General features: G+C 45.0%; 5 protein-coding genes, 1 non-coding gene and 1 pseudogene across 7 annotated transcripts; 3 read left to right on the forward strand and 4 right to left on the reverse strand.

Moving 5' to 3' along the window:
- Positions 1-537: 537 nt before the first annotated feature.
- Positions 538-1,960, reverse strand: HD556DRAFT_1529590 (kinase-like domain-containing protein; the record flags this gene model as incomplete). Its single annotated transcript, XM_041309418.1, has 3 exons — positions 1,661-1,960; positions 1,271-1,612; positions 538-1,218 (listed from the first exon to the last, which is right to left on the reverse strand). The coding sequence occupies exons 1-3, from the start codon at positions 1,883-1,885 to the stop codon at positions 538-540; spliced, it is 1,248 nt and encodes a 415-aa protein (XP_041156421.1). The 5' UTR covers positions 1,886-1,960.
- Positions 1,961-3,093: 1,133 nt separating this feature from the next.
- Positions 3,094-4,739, forward strand: HD556DRAFT_1399107 (26S proteasome subunit RPN7-domain-containing protein; the record flags this gene model as incomplete). The annotated part of the gene is made up of 8 exons (XM_041303783.1): positions 3,094-3,103; positions 3,211-3,342; positions 3,431-3,600; positions 3,656-3,801; positions 3,851-3,995; positions 4,087-4,225; positions 4,314-4,491; positions 4,543-4,739. The coding sequence occupies 8 exons, from the start codon at positions 3,094-3,096 to the stop codon at positions 4,706-4,708; spliced, it is 1,086 nt and encodes a 361-aa protein (XP_041156422.1). The 3' UTR covers positions 4,709-4,739.
- A 1,330-nt stretch (positions 4,740-6,069) lies between these two features.
- On the reverse strand, positions 6,070-9,203 carry HD556DRAFT_1447168 (uncharacterized protein; the record flags this gene model as incomplete). The annotated part of the gene is made up of 12 exons (XM_041307211.1): positions 6,070-6,088; positions 6,146-6,747; positions 6,802-6,885; positions 6,952-7,136; positions 7,191-7,294; positions 7,348-7,476; positions 7,529-7,601; positions 7,649-7,919; positions 7,978-8,211; positions 8,749-8,802; positions 8,874-9,113; positions 9,168-9,203. 12 exons carry the CDS (start codon positions 9,201-9,203, stop codon positions 6,070-6,072), a joined length of 2,031 nt encoding a protein of 676 aa, XP_041156423.1.
- An 846-nt stretch (positions 9,204-10,049) lies between these two features.
- On the forward strand, positions 10,050-10,969 carry HD556DRAFT_1311497 (uncharacterized protein; the record flags this gene model as incomplete). The annotated part of the gene is made up of 5 exons (XM_041300544.1): positions 10,050-10,129; positions 10,182-10,304; positions 10,360-10,542; positions 10,741-10,768; positions 10,862-10,969. 5 exons carry the CDS (start codon positions 10,050-10,052, stop codon positions 10,967-10,969), a joined length of 522 nt encoding a protein of 173 aa, XP_041156424.1.
- Positions 10,970-13,444: 2,475 nt separating this feature from the next.
- On the reverse strand, positions 13,445-13,518 carry HD556DRAFT_t97. Its single transcript has one exon. It is a non-coding gene; the product is annotated as a tRNA-Gln (tRNA).
- A 934-nt stretch (positions 13,519-14,452) lies between these two features.
- HD556DRAFT_t96 lies at positions 14,453-14,525 on the forward strand (annotated as a pseudogene). Its single transcript has one exon. The product of its transcript is annotated as a tRNA-OTHER (tRNA).
- Positions 14,526-16,218: 1,693 nt separating this feature from the next.
- HD556DRAFT_1244066 (uncharacterized protein) lies at positions 16,219-20,366 on the reverse strand (the record flags this gene model as incomplete). Its single annotated transcript, XM_041298415.1, has 3 exons — positions 16,219-17,562; positions 17,625-19,706; positions 19,773-20,366. 3 exons carry the CDS (start codon positions 20,364-20,366, stop codon positions 16,219-16,221), a joined length of 4,020 nt encoding a protein of 1,339 aa, XP_041156425.1.
- Positions 20,367-23,242: the final 2,876 nt, after the last annotated feature.

Genomic DNA, 23,242 nt, shown 5'->3' on the forward strand with positions numbered 1-23,242 from the left:
ATTTCCAGTGATTCTGTTATGGAAATGGTACTCAAGTCTTTTTCAGTGACTTTATGATACACTGGAATGTTATTGATTTCAGCAAGGGTCACTGAAACCTGGAAGATTCAGTGACAAAATTTTCAACAACCTGATGTTCAACTTATATTTTGCTTAGAGTACAACCAATAGACAAAGTAGGGGTAGCAATATGGTCCTCTCAACGAGGACTATAACTTTTGTTATGGCATCGAAAAAAATTATTGAAGTTTTGGGTATATATACGAATTGCTGCTGGCCTAATAATTGGCTCTATAGTCTAGTAGTTAATGCTACTAGTGTCATGTTGTTAGGGTGTAACTGGCATGCAGGGCGCTTGGGCCATCGAGTCGTCCGTCCAATTATCTTCCGCTTACTTGAGGTAAACGTAGTATACAAGCAAGTCGAGCTCAAGCGTGCACTTCCGGTTGTGCGACAGATGAGAAACTGCTCGGAACAATTAAACGAATGCTCGCATACAGTGCCGCATGCATGCATGCAGGCCAAGAATGGAGCACGTTACCTGAAGTAACCTGGTCCTGTATTGGCATTAACCTTGTAATACGCCAGCCTGTTCAAGACATCTGACATCATCGGTCGCTGTCTCGGATCTTCATTCATGAGCTCTCGAGCTATTTCGAGTAGCGCGTTGCGATCCCTGGATGGACTACACAGGGAGCACAGCTCCTCCAGCGTCTTTCCACAGGACCACAAGTCTGCACGAATCGCGCTGTAGAGGCCTTGACCAGCCGCGACTTCAGGCGCAAGATATCCGGTGGTGCCAACAATGCCGCGGAACATTGTTTCAGTGCCTTTGACGCGTACGGATCTGTTGAAGTCGATAATAGACAAGCGGCCACCGTCGGCGGGGAGGAGGATATTTGGAGGCTTCAGATCCAGGTGCGCCACGCCATGCTCATGCATGAAGTCAACAGCTTTGAACAGCTGCTCGGCCACAGGCCATAGGTGCGCGCCGGCGTTGGATAGACTGGTAAGGTGGCCGCCAGCCATAGGCATTGATATGACGTTACCCCCTTGCACCGGCCAGATTTGGACTGGCGAGATGGTGTAGTTTGAGGGAGATTCAATTCCCGTGAGGTATCGCAAGATCTCGACCTCCTTTTGCCCCTCTTTCACGAATTTGAGATATCCTTGTTGAGAATCATTCTCGATATTTGACACCAAGGCGAGGAACGGATGCTGTAAGATGTATTATCAGTGTTACTATATTGTAGATGACAGTGGCACGCACCCCAAATACAATGAACGAGATCTGGTAATCCATCTTTTTCAAAATACCTTGAATGCCATCAGCATCAAAGACGCCGAGATCATCCTGAGCGCCACTGGCTTCACGATTTTCTTCGAAGACAGAGGCCAATGTCGTTCTCGGCGTTTTGTTGTGCTGAGCCTGTGACGTAAGAGAAATCACCTTGGAAGCGGCAATCTTGATGTTGCCAAGGCGTGTCTTGTTCTTTGGATCAATTTTGCCTGCCAAATCGTCGAACTCCTGCGCGAGGTTGTACATCTCACGAAGGAATGCGACTGCCTCATTGGCCTTTGTAAGGTCAAAATTTTTCTGGACAATGAATACCTGGCCTCCGTTTGAAAAAAAAAGGCGACGACAAACAGAGCGACATACCTTTCTATCTGCACCAGGCTGGGTAACAATATATCTTTCGGCAGTCAAATTTGCACGGAGATAAATTGCCACAACGAAGAATTTCTCTCCGCTTGGCATAAAACATTGTCCTACCCGCGCAAGAGCGATGCCTTGAACTAGCATGCGGAATCGATCGGACTCGCTTCTCTGTGAAACCACTTCACAGATCATGAAGGGGCAAAGAAACGACGTAGACGAAACCATGCAATCGCTGGCTGGGGAGAACTTGCACCAGGTGTTGCGATTATCCCGAGTATTTAGGAAGATGGGAAATTCCCAAGGTGTCTGCCTGAGAAATTAGTGATAGTCAGTTGGGCTGTAACAACGAATTGATCCTACTTACTCCTTGTATTTAAAATGTTCACTACGATGGGAAAAGAAAGGCGGCGATATGAAATGTACAGTGAAATTGCTAGCCTTCTGGGAGGAGGAGGAGGAGTCCACCAGAAGATCACAGTCTTGGTGATAAGAACGGAGGACGCTGTAGAAGGCTGCGAATTCCCGGGTATCATTCACATCGACGGGGTGGTCCTCGGTGGGTACAGCGGGTAAAAATGTGGTATCAAAAAGTGGCTGGCAACTGGAAGCATTTTCCAGGTCCCTTGTCGTATCCGGGATGAATCTAGCGGGTGTGATTGGGGTGATTGACTGGTTTGAACTTGATAACAGCCTCGAAGAGTCCGCATGAGACGGCGGGTCGTCGTTTGGTACAGCGTATGTACGCGTGCGAGCCTCTCATTTTTCATCTCATGTTCATCGGGCAGGAGTCGATTGAACTCCTGGGCGAGCTGTTCAAAGGTCTATTGGAGGCTCTCTTCAACCCATTGCCCTACTGTGGGCCGTGCTGTGTAGAAGTCCGTGCCGCGCTCGGGAGAATCATGTCGATACCATACCTTTGGTTCATCGTCACTTTCGAAGATCCGGATCTAGCCATCCGGATCTTCGGTCCCGTAAATGCATATGTGAGTAAGGGAAGGTCCAGCCTGATATCCCTAAAGTAAATCTGGTTTCCGGCATCTTGCTCCCTGTTGGCGTGAAGTAAAATACTGTGTGCTAAGGTGCGAGATATCTACAGAACATCCGATTTCTGCACAACTACTTACTCGCATGGACCCCCGATGATGTGACACGCCTTCAACAGGCAGTAAAAATAATCCTATGTTCAGATTAGATACACGGATACCACTTGCGCATGAAAGACTAATTGATAGGCTGACGGGGTGATGCTTGCAGGGGTGAGCCCGATGCACCAAACTGATAGGTTGATGCATCAATGCTGAGAGCATGATTGGCGCTAGTCGATGTTCGGCGCGCCCGTGGAGTTCGGTGTTTGTTCGTAAGGCTCCTCTGCACGCTTTGGGTTAGAAGACATGAGATCTGCAGCTTGCTTGAGGAGGTCTTGATTAGATGCCATGATTCAGTGTTGGCTACGGCTGTGGTGCTTTGATGGTACTATAGTAGAAAGCGTTCATAGGCGACGCGTCTTCACACCGTGGGAATATGAACTTGTGAGAAGGAAAGCCTAACAGTCGGGGCAGAAGAAATCATTCCGATACCAAATCTCAGCCACCCGCAGCACCTATTCACTCTTATCTCATCAACGCTCGGGCAACTTCACGACAATGCAAGAAAACAGTTACTTGAAGGAATCATGGCAGACAGTAAGTAATGAGATCATCTTAATGTTATTGACTTGATCTGTGGTGTGTGCAGAAATGTCGTCGTATTATAAGTGAGTGATATCTGCAGGTGCTCTAACGCCTCACTCTGCATTGCTCGAATCGATGGAGAAAGATAATGAGGAAGAGCTCAGGAAGCTAAACGAGAGACTAGCAGAGGCGGAGAAGCAAGAGGGGGAATCTGAGATATCAGACGCTTTGAAAGCCAGAACCGATCATCTAACTCAAATTGGTGACAAGGTATGTCTTTCCTATGCCAATTCATACAGGTACTGAATATTATTTATACATAAAGGAAGGCGCAGTCGCGGCGCAAAAATTTGCCCTTGTCAAAACACCTGGCCTAGGCTCGAGGATAGATATGGTGCTCACTCTCATCCGACTAGGATTTTTCTTCGGTGATAATGGCCTAATCACTGAGAACCTCCCCAAAGCAAAAAGGTGCGCTATCGCAAAACTTTGCCGTGAATTGAATTGACATATCATACAGATTCATCCAGGAGGGTGGTGACTGGGATAGGCGTAATCGTCTAAAAGTCTACCGCGGGCTCCGCATGATATCCATCCGCCAGCTTAAGGCCGGTAGCGCACTTCTCCTCGATGCACTATCGACATTCATCGCCACTGAACTCGACGTACAACGACTTTGTCGCTCTCACCATCATCATAAATGCTCTCACTCTCAAACGAGTAGATCTCAAGAAACGGGTATGCTTGTTCTCCTAGTATTTCCCACTGCTGATCATATTTTCTGTAGCTCATTACCGCACCAGAGGTTATCTCCGTTTTGCCCGAAATTCCGATCCTTGGAGACTCTTAAACAACCTTTACGACTGTCATTACGCAAAATTCTTCATCGCACTCCGTACGTTTTTCATACTTACAATCCACTTCCGAGGCCCTTGTCTAGCCTCACATTATACTTGTTTGACGTCGACTGACATGCCGTACAGCGACCCTTGGGCAGACATATCTTCTGCCCTTGCGACTCCTTTTGCCTCATACCTGCTACTATGTACGAGAGATGCGCATCTTGGCATACAACCAACTTCTGGAGTCCTACTGCAGTCTTACTCTTGAAAGTCTTAGCGGTGCATTCGGTGTCGGCGTCGGCATCGAGTTTGTTCACAGGCATGTATTATCTGCACGTACGTATTCCTTGTCTCTGACCATCTCTTCTAGTGAGCTCTCATGGTTTATTGCCAACGGACATCTGCATTGCACCATCGACAGGGTGCACGGTATTGTGGAGACGATATCGCTCAAGAACGCACAATACGACAAAGTCATAAAGCAAGGCGATGTCTTGTTGAATTCAGTACGAAGATTCAGCAAAGCGCCGCACTAGTACTCTATGTCTCGTCTCAGTGTTTCGTGTAACCGTCCTCAATGATGTCTGCGCTGTTCATAGGCGCTTCGTTGATTACTTGGTGTCTTGCAATTATATGAAGTTCGGTGCATTAATTGTATTAGCGTTAGTAAGACGGAAAAAGCAAGAGAAAGACTGGCGCTAAGTGTGCTAAGAGTACAGTAAAACGAACAGAGAATAGGGAAATTCAACAGCCGAGAAGGTAATGGTTCAAACTTCAGACTGCCAGTCGCTGTCAGATTTCGAGGCACGGCATATGACCTTGCAAGCAATGTCATGGTTCAACGTTCAGATTGGGAGGATCCACTACCACTGGAGATATTAGCCACATATAATAAATCAAATTCATAAAATACTTACTGGAACAAGGTCGTGTGCTCGAGCGATTTTCATAAGTTCCCAGTACGCCTTCTCTCGCTTCTCTCGCTTCTCTAACTGTTCTTCCACTTTCCTCCTGCACTGCATCTCCACCAGTAGTCGCTCGCATATATGATTAAACTGGTCTTCCAGTAACACATACTCTGTAAGCTTTTGGTCCATGCTGCTACGGAGCACACTTCTCCCGGTGGTGTTTGATAGGAGCTCAGAAAGCTGTTCCACATTCAATTCCAATTCCAATTTAATGGTAGTATACTGTATAATAGTAGATGACAGGCTATAGTGTCATATTATTGCATTATACTAGGCTAAGCATCAGTGAGAAGAGATGCAGGAGCAATGCTAAGTGTAAGTTGCATTACCTTCTCACCCAAATGGGCAGTGGAATGCATTAGTTGTATTGTAATGCATTACCACTCAAAAACTGTGTTCGGTCCTTGTACTGCCATATATAGGTGACATCCTCTCGGCTTATATTCGTGGTCCAGGCTGGTCCTGGCTGGCCCTTGCCTTCCAGGCCCTGTTCCTGGCAGCCCCCTACCCCACAGTGCATCCTATTTTTATTCACACTCTTTCTAGTTGTTTGATTGCTATGAATTGAATTAAACTTTGTGCTTCGAGTGTGATAGCGCGGGACTTGCCATACCACCCTGCCGCATGCCGCCTGCATGAAATAGTACTAAGTCCAACACGGAGATTTCCGAACACGCAAATTTTTCTAAGTCCCGTCTGTATGCCCGCAATGTGCGTGTGAGTACTAAGTCCAACACGGAGATGTCCTCATACGAAAATTTTTCTAAGTTCCAACAGTTTTCTTACATGTATCGCACTCGAAACGCGGTGGGGAATTTATTAAACATCTAGCGGCAAGGATTATAACATTGCATCTCAATTACATAGTCTAATTTTCGAGCGACTCAGACACTAGACATTAAGTAGGATCAGCATGATTAAGACCGCATTTACCCTCGCTTGTGTCTCCTGTAAGAAAAAGATCTATGAGTAAAGAATACAAACGAAATCAATGAACATACATACTTGTTTGAGCCTATGTCATTGTCGTGTCCTCGTTTGTTGCGCCGAGCAGATGAAGTACCAATGGCATTGTCAAGTTCACGTCGATTGAAAGCAACATTGCGTGCACGGCGCTGGCGAGTTTCTTCTGGCGGAGGGATCTGTTGTGCATCCTTACTTACTACAGCTGCCCGAGTCGTTCTTGTACGTTGGCGATGGTTGGGAGGGGAAGGCACCACTACCTCCAAGTCAAGACCCACTGGGCCAGTTCCCTCATCGGGAACCGCAGGCAGACGAACATCAGTTGCGTGTGGGGTCCGCGGGGGAGTTGAAGGAGGGGGCAATATCAATGGCATATCGGATATTGATTCAAAGGGGGCTTGGAACTGAGGGCCAGCGGAGAGGTTGTTGACAAAGTTCAGGTTTAACGAGTCCAGAGGAGGCGCCGAGATCTGAGGAACGTCATTCTGAGAGCCAGTGGTGTGATTCTCGGTATTCACAAAGTTCGGGGTGAATGAGTCCAGGGCAGGCGCTTGGAACTGAACATCGTTGTCCAAGCCCAGTTGGTTTAGATCGAGGTGAAGATCTTGGAAATCAAGTTGGCCGGGTAAAACATAACGCTGATCCTGGACGTCAGTAAAGATACTACACGCAGCTCGTACATAAGTAAAATTACTGACCTGAGTTGCCGAGTCTGAATAGTGGTCTGCCTCCATTGAACCAAAATCATTTGGTAATGGTAATGCAGAACATTGAACTTCATGCTAGATGCGCGGTAAGAACCATGAATAATGCATTATGATAAACGTGTGATGCATTATAATGCTCACCTCCTGTGACTCTGGATCAGGTGATATGGTATACACACTGTCCGTGTGAAAGGCAGTGCTGTTGATTTCACCCACGGCCGTACCACCACCACTGCCGCTAGCTTCATCTCCTCCATCGATTGTTGATTCGTTGGTGTCATCGTCTGAGTCACACTCATTATCTTCAGGGAGACTAGCTTCAAATGCTGCACAACACAGTGAGTCTCGCTACTTGATATTGAGAAAACAATGTCACTTACCAAGCGCTTTGTTAGTAAAGTCCAAAAACGCTTCCTGGATGACATTAAACTTGTCGCAAAATATGTTGAACTGAACGCCATTTTCAAGCTCGCCTATGTGATAACTTCAATAGTCTTATAAGCTCATGTAAGCCGTTCAACATATAGATCAACATACTCATAAACCATCGTCCCGCCCAGCGTTGGGTCAGGTCCTGCCATGAGGACTGAAAACTTCCAGCCGCCGGTCGCGTGAGACATGTAACGGAATACGCGGTCTAGCATCGGTCCAAGCTCCCGAATGGCCCTACCAACATCAATGAGAAATCTCGCTCATCAATCACCCAGGAGGTACATACCTGATTTTTGATTCTTCATTGACCTTTGGCATCTTACCAGCCCTCAGGCGCTTGCGATCTCTGGCAAACTTCGCTTTTGCTTCCTGATACTTCTTTTCCACGCCTCTTTCACCTCCTCACTCTCGGCCTCGAACTTTTCCTGAGTGACAGCCAAACGCTTGTTCAGCTTTGGACCACGGTCGGTGATACTGTCCGTGCGAATAGCTTTGTCCGCGTCTACCTTGACCTTCTCATTATAGTACTCTTGCGAATATATGTGCAACTTTTTGGGTGCGCGTCCTTTGTTTATCCCACCTGCCAACACCGCATCGAATTTGAGCACCCCCCGTGTCCCGCTTGTACGGCTCAAGCGTGACACATTGGTCATCCAGCGGTACCAACGGGTGATTTGCTGTGATGCAGCGAGAGTTTGAGTATGTGTTTGACGCGTTTTTTTGTAGTATGCTTACCAGTCTCCGAGTTTCGATTGCCTCTGCTAGAATTTTGGTTTGCTGAACCGACAGTTGATCGGCTGGGATGTCTGGAAAGACCACACTGCGTTCTGGCCACTGATTGAAGAACTCCAGGCAGGCTTTTTTCAATACAGGGTCGTATTTCTTGGTGGGGATACATTCGCGGTATTCAGGGAGGAACTTCTCCAGGAGTGCGGCTTGTTCCTTCGTTGTCCACTTTTTTTTACCCATCTACTCGTTGCAGTGAGTCTATACAGATGTGTTATGACATGGTGTGGACACTCACATTTGATTTTATTTGAACGTACTAGCAATTTCTAAAAAATATGGTGAGTCTACGCGCTATGACACAGTGCTGACACTCACGTATGATATTGCCAGCAGTTAATGGAAAATACGGTGAGTTGATACAGACGCGTTATGACACAGTACTGAAGCTCGCGGTTAGTATTAGATGCAGTAGCGCGCTTAATGGAAAATGGCAAGGGTGGAAGGTTGACGCGTCTTTCTCATGGATTTACCGGGTTCTGGTCTCATCAAGGACCTTGTGAGCGAGTAAATTTAGCCTTAGATTCTTGCAAGGAAGCATACTCTAGTACTATTCTAGTATTTTAAATATCTGAATTGGCTATGTAGCAACAAAGAATGTATGTCTTCTTGACATGATCTGCAAGTTGGCACCTAATTGCGTGACAATCGCAAGACTAATTCTGTCGCAAGAGTGATATGAGAACAGCGCAGCAGATACACATGAATGATGAGACGCACAACTTCGGGCCTTGGGGCATCTGGGATACCGCCTATCAGATGAGGTGTAATATGCTATAAGATTCTGAGAATGTGAGCGCACTATCAGTACCGATATATTTTCTACAAGACAGTTAAAAACACACCCTGCGGCGTTTTCGCACTGCAACACCTACTGCGGCCATTTGCTTTGGAGTCAATTTATAGAAAGGAGTCCCAGGAAACAACTCTTTCTCCTCAGGCCAACGTGCAAACCAACGCGAAAAGAGTCTGTTGAAGAAAAACGGCCGCTCAGCCGGATCCCGTATCGCAAAGAATTCCTCTGAACGAGACCAGAGGAATTCTTCTTGGATTTGTCGGAGGGGAGGGGGCTTCTTGGGTAATAACTTTTCGATTCGATAGTTAGTAGCAACAGCGCGCGAAAGGACTGTTTTACTTACATCAAACACAGACATGGATTCATCCTGATGCGCCATTCAGTGAGTACAAAGCTGGAATAAGTATGAGTTGGGGGCAACGTACACAGCAGGCGCGTTAAGTACTTTAAGTTCCAAGTCTTCTGAAAAAGATCAACAGAAGCGCAGGAAGGCGGAATTGATACGGTCCTACCATGATGCCGCATACCTTTGAGGACAGAATATCCGGCATAGAGCCAGCATCTTTACTGATGTGACTGACTTGTAAAGTCCAATGCATGTATTGGGCGATGCACCAGGGGGTGGGTTGAATGTGGCTCGGGATGAACATGCTCACTAGTAGTAGTAGTACGTTCAAAACATTAATGATGTCATCAATGAATCAATACGGTTCTACTGTTCATACCTTTATGGACAGAATATCTTGACTCCAGCCTACAGTTGATGGTCAAGCTTCAAGCTTCAAGAACCAGTCTAGTATATATCCATAGGGATAGCATTGGTTTGTGCACTGGTGAGTGGTATTGTTTTGCCCGGGCCGTACATTGGATTGTTTCAAGTTAGTATCTGCAGCTCATAAGGTCCGACCGCCGTCTCATAAGGTCCAACCCACTACATACAGTCTAAATCTATTCTACTCAAAGGTATGAGAGTGTGATGCACATGGCACACTCGTTCACTCCACGCACTCAGGCTTAGTGTCCAAGTCCCCACCTGATGATTAAGGCTTTCACAGTATGCACTCTGAGTCTGATCAATACGGTCCGACCAATCGAAGCAGGATGGAAGCACCATCGAAGCACTTTCCAGTGGGACCAAATAGTGTGAGCGCACTTTTTCTTCTCGCCAGACTCGAACATTAGCTCAACATCCCTTACAATTAGTAGCAGTCCAATTAACACTATCATGGCGCCTCCAATAAAATATAAAACCCCTGCTGCTAAACTACAAGCTGAGAGGGCCAAGCGCCGTCGCTACTACAAAAGGTATGTGACATTTGCAGCTAGCGCCTGAATATTTCTGATCAATGACTACTAGGCGCCGTGGTGCTATTTTGGCGAAACGCAGGCAGGAACGTAAAGACAAGAACACCCGTGACAACGACAATATCCATTCACTGGCAGATGACGACAATAACCATTCAGATGACGACGAACCAATGTCAGTACTAATATTGTTGTCGAGGTGTTTGAAAATCATTTTATATTAACCGCAGCACACTGTCTGATTACATTGTCATGGTCAAACTCGCTAAGGATGACTTCATGGAGCACATCAAATCTCCGCAAACGTTCGCCACCAATGTATTAGCTAGATACACCAAATCCATCCCAGACACTTATATGGTCAAAACAGAAATAGGTTACAAAGTTCAAAACTTTTTTCTCTTCTTGGGCTGGTACATATGTTAGAGGGATTCCCAAGGATCAATATGAGCCCGGAATGAAAGAAAACGGCGGTTGGGATGTGGAGATAAAGTCCAAATACTGACTTTTTCATACCTGTGACCAAACTCAATATTTTCGACCTCCAGAGACCCTGGGACCATCACCAATCGATTTCTACGTCTTAAAAGCACCAGGACCATTATTTACAGTATCGGTTTTGAGCTAAAAGTGACCATAGTAAGATATATGAGGTAGGAGGGGGGAGGAGGACCTTCTATATCTCAACAACCTGATTTTTCCTGACAAAACGGGCTTGACCATCGTGTTTAGGGACATCAGGAGCACTCCGGAAAAATACTTTTAGAGGACAAGCAAGTCATGGGAAGCCTAGAAAAATCGACCTTTGAGGGGGGTATCAGGAAAACTCCCATATGTTAATTAGGATGGACTCAAATCACTCTGGGACCATTTCCAATCGATTTATATGATAATAAAACAGTAGGAACATCTCTTTATATACCGGTATTTACATAATATCAAGATATATGAGTTTGGGGGGGGAGGGGGACCCTGCATATCTCAACAACCTGATTTTTCCTGACAAAACTAGCTTTACCATCGTGTTCAGAGGCATCAAGAACTCTCAGGAAAAATACTTTTGTAGTCCTGGCAAGATATGGGAAGCCTGTAAAAATCGATCTTTGGGGGGGGTACCAGGAAAACTTCCATATTTGTCTCAGGATGGATTCAAAACACTCTTGAACCATCTTCAATCGATTTATATGATCATAAAACAGTAGGAACATCCTTCTATATACCGGTATTTACATAATATCAAGATATATGAGTTTGGGGGGGGGAGGGGGACCCTGCATATCTCAACAGCTTGATTTTTCCTGACACAACTAGCTTTACCATCGTGTTCAGAGGCATCAAGAACCCCCAGGAAACATACTTGTGGAGTCCTAGCAAGACATGGGAAGCCTAGAAAAATCGATCTTTGAGGGGGGTATCAGGCAAACTTGCACATCACATTCCATATTGGTTCAGAACACTATGAAGCCATCTCCAATCTATTAATATGATCCTTAAATACTGGGAACATCCTTTTCACATCATTATTGACATGAAGTCATGCCTCTTGGTGAAGTAGGTGGGGGGAGGGGGTAGCATGACTCTCAAACCTGATTTTTTCAGATCAAATTCGCATTTCCATCTCATTCAGATTGGTCAATAACCTCTAGATCAAGTTCAACATGAAGCCAGACAAGTCACACGAAGGCTGAAAAAATCAATCATTGAGTGAGGCAGCATGACAGGGGTGACACAGCTTACATAAGCAAAAGCGGTGGACTTGGACTCACTTATACCAAGACTTTGCAAGATCAAGTATTTCTGTTGCTGCTCTATATATATGGATCAATTACCTTCATAATGAGCCTGAGATCGAGCCATGCGAGTGATATATTGGTACTGTTGGCAATAGTTTGACCCCCATGAAGGGGTGGCAACCAACCTCAAATGCCCCCAGAATCACCAAGTCAAAAAGCCCCCAGAAGCGAAAATAGTTGGTACTGTTAGCAACAGTTTGACCCTCATGGAGGAGTGGCAACCAACCAAACATGCCTCCAGAATCACCAAGTCAAAAAGCCCTCAGAAGCGAAAATAGTCGGTACTATTAGCAACAGTTTGACCCTCATGAAGGGGTGGCAACCAACCAAAAATACCCCCAGAAGCGAAAATAGTTGTTACTGTTAACAACAGTTTGACCCTCATGGAGGGGTGGCAACCAACCTCAAATGCCCCAAGAATCACCAAGTCAAAAAGCGAAAATAGTTGGTACTGTTAGCAACACAGCATTACAGACATTCATAACTTTTAAATGTGATTTTTTTGAATGAAAAGGGCATTACCATCGTGTTCAGAGGGCTCAATACCCCCAAGTGAAACGTCTATTTGAAGCCAAGCAAGTCATATGAAGGTTGAAAAAATCAATCATTGCTCGAGGTGGGTCTGCTTACATAAGCAGAAAAAATGCGGAGGCAGCACAATGAGGTGGTTATTTTTCATGGACAAACTCATGTTTCCAGTGCATTAAGCAGGTTCTATCATATTCAAAACAATTTCTGCTTCAAGTCTGGCCAATCACATGAACACACAAAATATGAAACTTGAACAGATGCAGCCAGCCAACTGAACTGAACTGACCAACATGACTTTTGTGACTCAGACAAAAAGCTGAAATCATGGCAGGACAACACTTAATAGCTTGCCATGTGGAAATGAGAAACAGGTGAACTCATTGTGAAGGACTAGGTTCAAATCCTCGTCCTGTCATGTTTTCAGTGTTCAAACTGGTTCGTCTTGACTCACCAGTATGAGTTCACCTGTTTCCACTTCCATATGACAAGCTCTGAAGTTTTTGTCTTCGACGATAAGTAAGACAGCAAGGAAATCGCTACATGTTTGGATGAGAGGTGAGGAAGGTGAAGGTGGTAATCAATCTTGGGACGAGGCAGATGGCACTGCTTATATAAGTTTCCATTGATTTGGCTGTCATGGAGGATGGTAGGAGATGAAACCAGCTCCAGCAGGTGTTGCAATACTTGATTAATGCGAGTCGTGACACAGCTGTGAGCTGGCTTCGTCTCCTACCATCCTCTATGCCAGACACAGCCAACTCAATGGCAAATTGGTTGGCCTGTCTTGCCGCCTTAGAAAAATATTTGACGATAGACAGATATCAAAACCACCAAGAAGGTAAGTACCACACTTTAGATTACCACCTTCATCCTTGATGTCATTGAGTAGAAAAACAAGTTTCTCTCTCCATTCAGCCTCAGAAAGGAACAACACATCTTCATTTATATGAGAAAAACAAAAATAGGGTTGAAATATCGACAGCTGAAATCATGGCAGGACAAGGATTTGAATCTAGTCCTTCCCAACTCCAGGGGGGGACATCTTAACCACTAGACCGTCCAGTCATTACAGTTAGAGACAAAGATGTGAGGAAGGCGAAGGTGGTGATTTTGCGACTGGTGCATGTCTAGAATAGATGTCAGAACAGGTAACACAGACTCTGCTTCATCTTGAATCACCAGGATGGGTTCACCTTTTTTCCAGTTCCATACATCAAGCTCTAAAGTGTTGTCTTCGATTATAAACAAGATAACGAGGAACTCGCTACATGCTTGAATTCTGAGCTACTATGGAAATACCATGCTATAGCTAAAGGCACGAGCTATGTTCTCCAGCTACATGGCCCTATACAAAGAGATAGTCTAGTAGTTAAGATGTCCATTGGGAGTTGGGAAGGACTAGGTTCAAATTCATTACATCTATATAATATAACATCGTGTATATATTCTAATCCACATCCATTTCATCATCTGTCGCCACATGTGCTGATTCACCCATTGGGAATGGCCTGGACTTGCGAGGACGTGGGGGTGGGGGTACCCTTTTGTTTTTCTTTTCCATAGTCATCTTTTTGTGAATCTCCCGACGCTTTTGCCTCTCTGTCTTCCTTCTCAAATTCCCATTGGCGTCAAATGGTGGCGAGTCCATCAGATCAGCCGCAAATATGCGCTTTCCCTTGATCACCTTCATAGTCCGACGCGCTCTTGGAGCTCTCCTCTGACTCTCGCCGAAAAAGTGGTGGACATGGACATACACACTTAGAACAAGACTTTGACACATCACATTTCTGTTGCTGCTAAATATATATGTATCAATTCACTTGTTAATAAAGTCACACCTGTGTCAGCTATTCCACTTTTCCACTTTTCTTTGGCTGGTTGTCACTTCTCTATGGGAGACTAACTGTTAATGATGGTACCCCCCTCCCCTCCATTCCATCAAGCAACCTTATACTACTTCAATATTACATTGTATGTGATATAGGGCAGAGGAGTAGTTGCACATCATAATCTAGCGGTTAGGATGACCCCCTGGAGTCAGGAAGGCCCAGGTTCAAATTCTGGTCCTGGCATCATTATGTGGTTAAATCAGCCAGCTCAAAGCTGCATCATAACTCACATCAATCAAGAGCACTCCAGCAGGTATTGGACTCCTTGAATAAGTAATGTGACTCATGATGTGGCTGTGAGCTTGCTTCATCTCCTACCATTCTACATGCCTGACACAGCCAACCCAATGTAAAATTGGGGGCACGACGACTATTTAAATTCATTCAAGTCACATGAAGACTGAAACAATCAATCATTGGGTGGGCAGTGACACTGCTTACATAAGCAAAAGCGGTGGACTGGGACACACTTACAACAAGACTTTGAAATATCACATTTTATTGCTGCTGAATGTTATATAGATAACTCACCTTGGTAATAAGGCCAAGATAAAGTCATATATGGGCTGACACAATCAACCGTGGGTTGAGGACCTCAGCATTACAGACATACCATAACTTTGGAACATGAATTTTTTTGAAAGGAACAAGTATTACAATCATATTTGGAGGGCTCAATAATCCTTAGTGACATGTCTATTTGGAGCCAAGCAAGTCATATGAAGGCCAAAAGAAAATAAAGCATTGCATGAGACACCATGACAGGTGTGACACTGCTTACATAAGCAAGTCCTGTGAGATCACACATAGCAGAACATTCAGCAAATCTCATTCTACTCGATAGATCAAATATTTATGTTGCTGCTGAATATATATGGAACAATCGCATTGAGAATGAGCCTGAGATCAAGTCATATACATATAAAGGCTGAAATAATTGACCTTGGGTTGAGGACCTCAGCATCACAGACATTCATGACTCTTGAACATGATTTTTTGGGAAGAAAGAAGTGTTACAATCGTATTCGGAAGGCTTAAATAACCAAAATGAGAGGTCTATTTGAAGACAAGCAAGTCAAAAGAAAGGTGAACAAATAAATCATTGGGTGGGGGATGACACTGCTTACATAAGCAAAAGCGGTGAACTTTGGCGCACTTTATTTTCACTGCATATTTGAGATCAGGAAAGTCATCAATATCAGTTTAATTATTTATATCTTTAGTTCTACATGAGACAAGGAAAGTCATACGAAGGCTGAAAAATAGATCATTGCTTGGTGCACCAGGTAGGGGGGCGGAGGACAAGGCATAACTTATCTCTCTCTTTTGGATGAACTTTATTGTGATCTAATTATCCAGTTATTGACTAGCCTGGTGGCCTGTTTAGCATTTACGTGCTGGAGCTCTAACTTCACAAATAGAAGTACATCACAAAACAGAAATAGATTTCCACCATTTAAAAACACAATATTTTCTTGGACTGGTACCTATGTTGGAGGAGTCGTCATATATAAACTCAATCTATCTCATTTCATGCCCGCTCCAACTGGGTCTTCAGTGTTCTGGAGCCAAAGACATATAGGTGATTATCTGAGAGTTGAAATGATAAAATGAAATATGTGAAGTCAGGCCGGTCATATGCAAGCCAAATAAATTGATCATTGGGTGATGCAGCAAACAGTTTTAATGCTCTATGTAAGGGGGTAGAAGACAAGAAATTGCTGATCTCTTTAGAATGAGATTATCCATCTTGTTTACAGTTGTACATCTTGCATACTGGGGACCCAGAGAATGATATTCATCTTCATTGCAATCATCTTTGTAATTGTATGGGCTATACTTTTGCATCTATATAATATAACATCTTGTACATATTCTAACCGACATCCATTTCATCATCTCTTGTCACATGTTTTGATGCACCCATTGGAAATGGCCTGGACTTGCGTGGACGTGGAGGAGGGGGTACCCTTTTGTTTCTCTTTGCCATGGTCATTTTTTTGTGAATCTCCCGACGCTTTTGCCTCTCTGTCTTCCTTCTCAGATTGCCATCAGTGTCGAATGGATGTGAGTCCATCAAATCAGCTGCAAATATGCGCTTTGCCTTGATCAATTTCAACGTACGACGTGCTCTTGGAGCTCTCCTCTGACTCTTGCCATCTCTTCCAACACAATCAATCCTGTAAAATGCAGGATTCGTCACAAACACTATCGCATCATTCTTTTGAATCCACACCCTTGCACCGCTCGCAGGAAGGCAGTGAAGGTCAGAGAATACCTGACATAAACCTTGCTTCAGTGATGTCTCTTGATCCTCATTCATTGTCTTCATCATTCTGTGAAACTCTGCAATATATCCATCTCCCTCCCACAGTGTGGACCACTGAGATTTGTCTTTGTGCGATGCATCAGGATCGGGGAAGAATAGGTAGCACCTGTCCACAAATGCTTTCGACTTGGGCCCCATGCGACCTGGAGTGACACCTGTATTATCGTGCAGCCCAGAATTGCATGCTTCGAATGCGACAGATCTGAGGGTGTCATCGATGCTTGTGATTGTCCAGCACTTCATGGCATCATTGAGCGAGCTTGGGTAGGGTGCTATACCTTTAAAGACTTCGTTTGTAAGCATGAGCCAAATTTGTCTTGTGAACATGACTATCAATCGTCCAATGGAGAGTTCATTTGTGGACAAACTGGTCGAACGTGTCCATTCTCTCATGATCAACCCAGGAGAACTTGCGATGGCTGTCTTGAGTCTGCTCCATGTTGGTGTACGACCGAGAGGATAGTCTGTCATCTCTGACTCGATGTTTTTCCATCCTTCTATCTTTCCCACCGCTCTATCCCTTCGGGCCTTTGAATTTGCACCCATGAGAGCCAGCACATTTACGTCATCCATTTGCTGCACTTCCTCCAGGCAGGTGTCGCTTGCTAGATCGAAGTCTTGCAGGAAGAACATCCCTGCTGTCTCGAGTACATTTCTGTATTCAAGGAGTGCAAGGGATTCGCGTACATGACGGTCGTAGATAATAGGTGTGGATGTGGTTGAACGAAGCATGTGGTTGAGCAAGCCAGTTAGGATGCCAAGATTTGGAGGGTTCTTTTTTACGATGGATATTTGGGTCCTCTGAATCTCCCGCACACGCCTCCGGATCAGCTCAAACCAGATCTTAGATGGGATCCACAGTATTGGATCGGAATGCAGATAATCTTTAGCCTTTATTTTCATCGAACCATTAGTCTGACATTCCCATATTAAATTGTATGTGTATCACTGACCTTGTCTTCGATATTATCTAGCATTATTCTGGCTGCATGGCCACTCACCCTATACTCATCTCTGACACCATATGTCTTCTCCTTACACCCTTCGACCACCTTCATGATGTCGCAGCATTCAGCCATGTAGGATGGAGAAAGCTTGTAGGCATCACTATCCGAAGCGAAGTTCACTTGGTTGTTGTTGGTTCTGATGGACTCGTAGTATAGGTTGTAGGTGCTCCTAAATGCGATGTGGGTCTGCTGTGATCTTTCCTGTTGCATCTCAGCCTGCAGTGCGCCATATCTAGACAATGTGTTGTGGTGATGAAGTTCGCCTCTCTTGTATCCTCCTGCACCAAATGAGGCCTCTAGTGCATCCAGTCTCCAAATACCAACCACAGGAACATCCGGGGAGCGGGGCGTGAATGAGATACCCACATCCACTAGAAGTTCACCATGCCTCCGATTCATCATATATTGCCAGTCGAGGTCAGACAGGTTGCGACATAGTGCCTCTTCCGGTCCTGAGAAACGTCCTCTCTGTCCATCCTTTGTGAGGAGCTTGATTCCCTTTCCCTCCAGAATGAAGAAAAACGATCCATACATGCTGAGCTCACCCCCTCCGTAGGCTATATAGGTTTCCATGTGTTCCTGCACATCTCTGAAGTCGTCATCCGACAGGGGAATTGTCTTTGGAGGTCCCCATCCACCTTTCCGTCCATCTGCACCTCTGGCCTTGTATCGTGCCTCGTCCAAGGTGTGCTTGAGGTAAGGTGCCCAGCTGACATCAGTAGAGCGCCCTATCGATGGAAGCAGCACCCTATCCCAGAAAATGTCCAAGACCTCCTTCGGCATAAGTGTTATTCTTCGACCATTCAATGGGTGTTGATGTATCATCCTTGGAAATGCGATGTAGAGATTGAGTGTTGAGGAGGCAGATGAGATACGTCCAATACAGGCATGAGGGATTGTGGACATAGGAAACCTTTTTGACAGCCACTCTGTTCGCTCACCAGGTGTTCTGGCATCTTCTTCAGACTGCGGAATGATGATGTCGACATATGTGTGATTGTGCTTGAATATTCCAGGTTTGGTTTGGAATGGCGGAGTGGTATAGATCCCCACAGATCCCTTGCATCGAAATACCCTTGTCGCCCAAATTATACTGTCTATGTCCACAGAAATCTCTATCTCATCTTCGGAAAATTTCACTGCATCTTGTTCGAGGTCGACATACAATGGAGGACCATCACCATAGCGATGACTTGTGTGGCCACGCACAAAGGAATTGTGTCCGAACCTACATTCCTCATGCAGTGGAGGATCATATTGGGCAGAGTTGATGAGTTCAGAAGAAGAGAGGATTTCTACATCTGTGATGTGCGTGTGTTGTCCTTCCTCAGCTAACCCTTGGCGATTCAGGCTGTATGCACCTGTGACTCGATCTGGAACTTGACTGGAGGGGTCATAGAAATCTGTTGTGCCAATAGGCATAATGTGGTCCATCGTGGCTATGGGGTCGCATTGATAGAATATGTGGAATGAGCTAGGGGTGATGCGATATCCGTGATCAACCCAATCAACCCAAGCAGTTGAGAGCTGGATTCCACCAGCCTGGAATGTCATGGTTGGAATAATATCCCTGGGAGTTGTCAACATCTCGATTGTAGGTCCACCCTCATACTCATCAAATGTCGGATCATCCTGGAGCCACCTTCTACCGGAATATGCAGGTAGGGGAGATGGTGCGATTGGACGTGGAAAGCGTTTGTTGCTTGCAAGATTCCAGTTTTTCACTCGCCTACGAGATGCTGAGGCAGCTACGGAGCGTTGGGTGTCGACAGTGTCATCGACATCAGGAGCTATGTCCCGCTCAAGTTCAAGATGTGTTCCAATAGCGCGAGGGACTATAGCATTTCGATTGCGAGATCCTGTCAAGTGCTTGTTTGCTTTTAGGAGCTTTGCAAGGTTTGCTTTTTTATCTGCGGAAAGTGCCATTCCCAGAGAATCCTCATCATGGGTGCATTCAGCTTCCAAGCTATCCTCACCCACTGTAGACATATCACCATTCTCACAATTATGTGAGGGGGTTTTGCCGTCCTTTTGGAGTGCATCACGTTGACACATTGAACATGTGGCACTTATGACAGTCAATTTCCGCAGAACATTCAAGCATTCCGCTTGGTGCCGTCCATTCTGAATCGCGTTCATCACGTCCTCGTCTGGTATGTCGTCCTCCATCCAGTTCTCCCGTGGGCTGTCCAGGAGCATAAGGTAGTCGCTACAGCTAATCTTGAGGCGCCCTGAAACCACACGCAACATGCTAATGCGCAGTATGTGGCCACATTTGATATTAAGCACAGGCAGGTTACCATGCTCGTCTAAGCCCATGCTCAGACATCGCTCAAGTACAGAGCAAGCGATAGGACCACAGTCAACTCCATTTTGCACCCAGTTAGTTGATCTCACAGAGACGTTTGTGACATCCTCTGTGCACCAGCCATGAAGGGATCCAATTCTCCTCCAATATTGCGGACCATCCCAATCCTTCCAGTCATTTGGATCTACTCCATCCACATCCATTATGGATTCTGAAATGTGGCGACCAAGGACATGAGCTATGTGTCTCTGATAGTCGAAGATGACGGCAAAGAAATGATCGGAATGATGAACGATGAATCCAACGGGGACTACAGGACACGTGCCATCCCGGGGCAAGAAATGGTACTTCTTAAAGAGCTCCACTTCGTCATCCACCATATGATTGACCATCGCTGCGTACAAGTCCACATATCTCATGCGTGATAGGCCTTGCATCTCATACCAGACATGACACAAATAATAGTTTGCCACTGTCGCATCAAGCCACTCATTCAACCCGAGAGTTTCCCAGTTGTACCAGGCAGATGTCCAGACAACTGGTCTGGCCATTGCACGACCTGTGATCACAATGCATAAGTTTTCCTTCTTATTTGTAGTATCATTCTAAACTTACAGGAAATTTCCTGGACCGTCAGCTCGGCTGTTTTATTCTGTGAAACAGCAATGGACTGAGGCCGCACAATTTCTTGTGGTGGTGGAGAAGGCCTGTATTCGTCATCTTGTATTTTTTCCACAGATGGTGCTGGACTCCCTAATTAGCAACATTAACACATGTCCTCATGTGTCAAATGAAGATGCTTACATCGCCCCTTTTCTTGCACGTATTCATTGACGTCCGGTTGAGAAGTAATCGAAGGTGATTGAGGGATTACATGACATTTTGATGCTGTAAATGTATTTTTGTAAAAATTAACTTTGATGATCAGTTGCATCACTACTCACCAGTTACCCTCCCACGAAGGACCCGTTTTTTTGGACGTCCCCTACGTCGCTGAATATTAGATGGACATTTTGAGAGTGCACCTTCCTCTACATATGCACCATCATCATTGCCATTGCAAAATGCTTCATCAGTCAGAGTAAAGTCGTCATTTTCACCCTCATGGTGCACAACATCTCCATTTTCCCTTTCCTTTTCCTGCACGGGATTGCTGGTGGCACGAATAATGAATCCGGAGTGATCATTTTTGAGCTCCTGTGTGGATGATAACGTATCCATAAACACTGATTTCTTGTACTTTTTTTCTGTTATAGTGGTAATGTGAATGAATGTAGAGATTTAGTGCAGGGACGTACGCTGTGTGATGGCCCTCCTAGCTGGTCGTCCATGTGGACTCCGTATCCTATGTTCTTTCGAAAAATTCTTCTGTTTGGATATCCGTTTCCTTTCTATTTCTTCTGACCTTTCTCTGATATGCTGATTTACATCTGAGCTATCATCTGCTACATGTGTTGTAGCCAAGGACCCCTTTGGGTTCCAATCCAATATTCCAGATATCATGATCCGTTGCATGATGTCAGTCATATCCAAGACTTCATTCTCAGTCGTCTTCCCCTGCTGATCCTCGTGGCATATTATTCCATGGTGTATTATATCGTCTTGAGGCATTAAATCCTCGGTTATTGGGCTAACTGTGGCACGGATGACTCGTTTATTGATATTAGGAGTATATTGAGCCAGTGAATCGCTTGGTAATATTGGACCCTTCTTTCTGCCTGCTCAATGTTATCAAATTCAAATTTAAATAAGGGGCACAGTATCTGTACTCACGACGCTGCACAATTCGCTTTCGTGGCCGGCCTCTTTTTGGCTTCGGGTGTTCAACCACATCAGTCCCCTCATCCTTCTGTTGGGAGGTATATATGGCTGCAGATATGGCTCCAATATTCCTATTACTGTTATATGCATTGCTAGATGGACTCGCAGCTATATCGCCACCGGTCTCTGTTATGGTGGATCCATGTGGGTCCCAATTGAGGATGTTTGATTTCAGTATTTGCTGCAGAATATCGAGGGAGCCCTCTTCGTCCATCTGACGCAGTGTGTTGTTGGGTGGGTTAGTGATCGCACCCTTGAGAAATTGTCATTATATTCGGCACAACAGTCCCTAGAACATCCATGTGCTGTCATCAAGCGAATATAAGCGAACTATGTCCTTGACGGAGCAAGAAAATGATTTCTGCTGTAAATCCACTCAGATGCTCAGCCTGTATTGGCCTAGCCTCCGACTTGTGCGGCCAACTTAAGGTTTCGGTTCAATAGAATGGAACTCAGATAATTAATGTCCTGCAGTCTGATCTGATCCATCACATCATGTAACATTTCATTGAATGCCGTAAGGACAACCCTGGTGTCTTTCAATGACTTTTGCATGATCCGTTTGTCATATTTACACGTTTTGATTTATCCGTCCATTACAACGACATGTTACGACATTTATAACTGCTCCCGTAGTATGGCGCATATTTATTTCAATGACTGAATGTTCTTCGTATTATTTTCAATTCCACCCCAATTTCAATGTCCTGCAGGCCGTCGATTACCAGCTGCTCATTCAACGGAGATGGAAAGAGAAGGTTGACTGCAATGCGCCATAGTCACCCTAAGCTTCATAAACTGAGGCGATGCACCTCATTTGAATGTAAGTTAATTCAATACTCATTATTCGTCGTTCAAATGGCTGGTTCATATTTCTTGTTATTAACAGGGATCTATAATACCTGTGACAATTCTGATGATTCAAATGATGGTCGTATGGTCATTCGCTTGGGGGAAGAGTATGAATTTATCTGTTGTATTGCTCTAGTGATGCTGATATAATTCTAACAGTGTCGCGATTTATCCACTAGATGACCGTGCAGTTCAAATGCAAGATGGGAGTTTACCAGTGATGTCATATTGGTATGGTAAAGTAGCTGAGATATATCTGAAGACTGGTCGACAGGCACAGGAAAGTACATATGCTCCACTGCACTGGTCCTCATTCACATATATGTTTCAATTCCAGGACGTTTGGCTCAAAATTCAGTGGTATTATCGGAAGGTAGATTTAGAAGATGAGGGCGTTGAGTCCGTCTTTTTTAATTGAAAATGACAGAATTTCCTTTCATGATGATTAGGGTTAGTTAGGGTTAGTTAGGTTAGTTAGGGTTAGTTAGGGTTAGTTAGGGTTAGTTAGGGTTAGTTAGGGTTAGTTAGGGTTAGTTAGGGGTTAGTTAGGGTTAGTTAGGGTTAGTTAGGGTTAGGGTTAGTT

Source organism: Suillus plorans (genome assembly GCF_016647745.1).
Source record: "Suillus plorans strain S12 chromosome Unknown HD556scaffold_60, whole genome shotgun sequence".
In the NCBI taxonomy this organism is placed as follows: domain Eukaryota; kingdom Fungi; phylum Basidiomycota; class Agaricomycetes; order Boletales; family Suillaceae; genus Suillus; species Suillus plorans.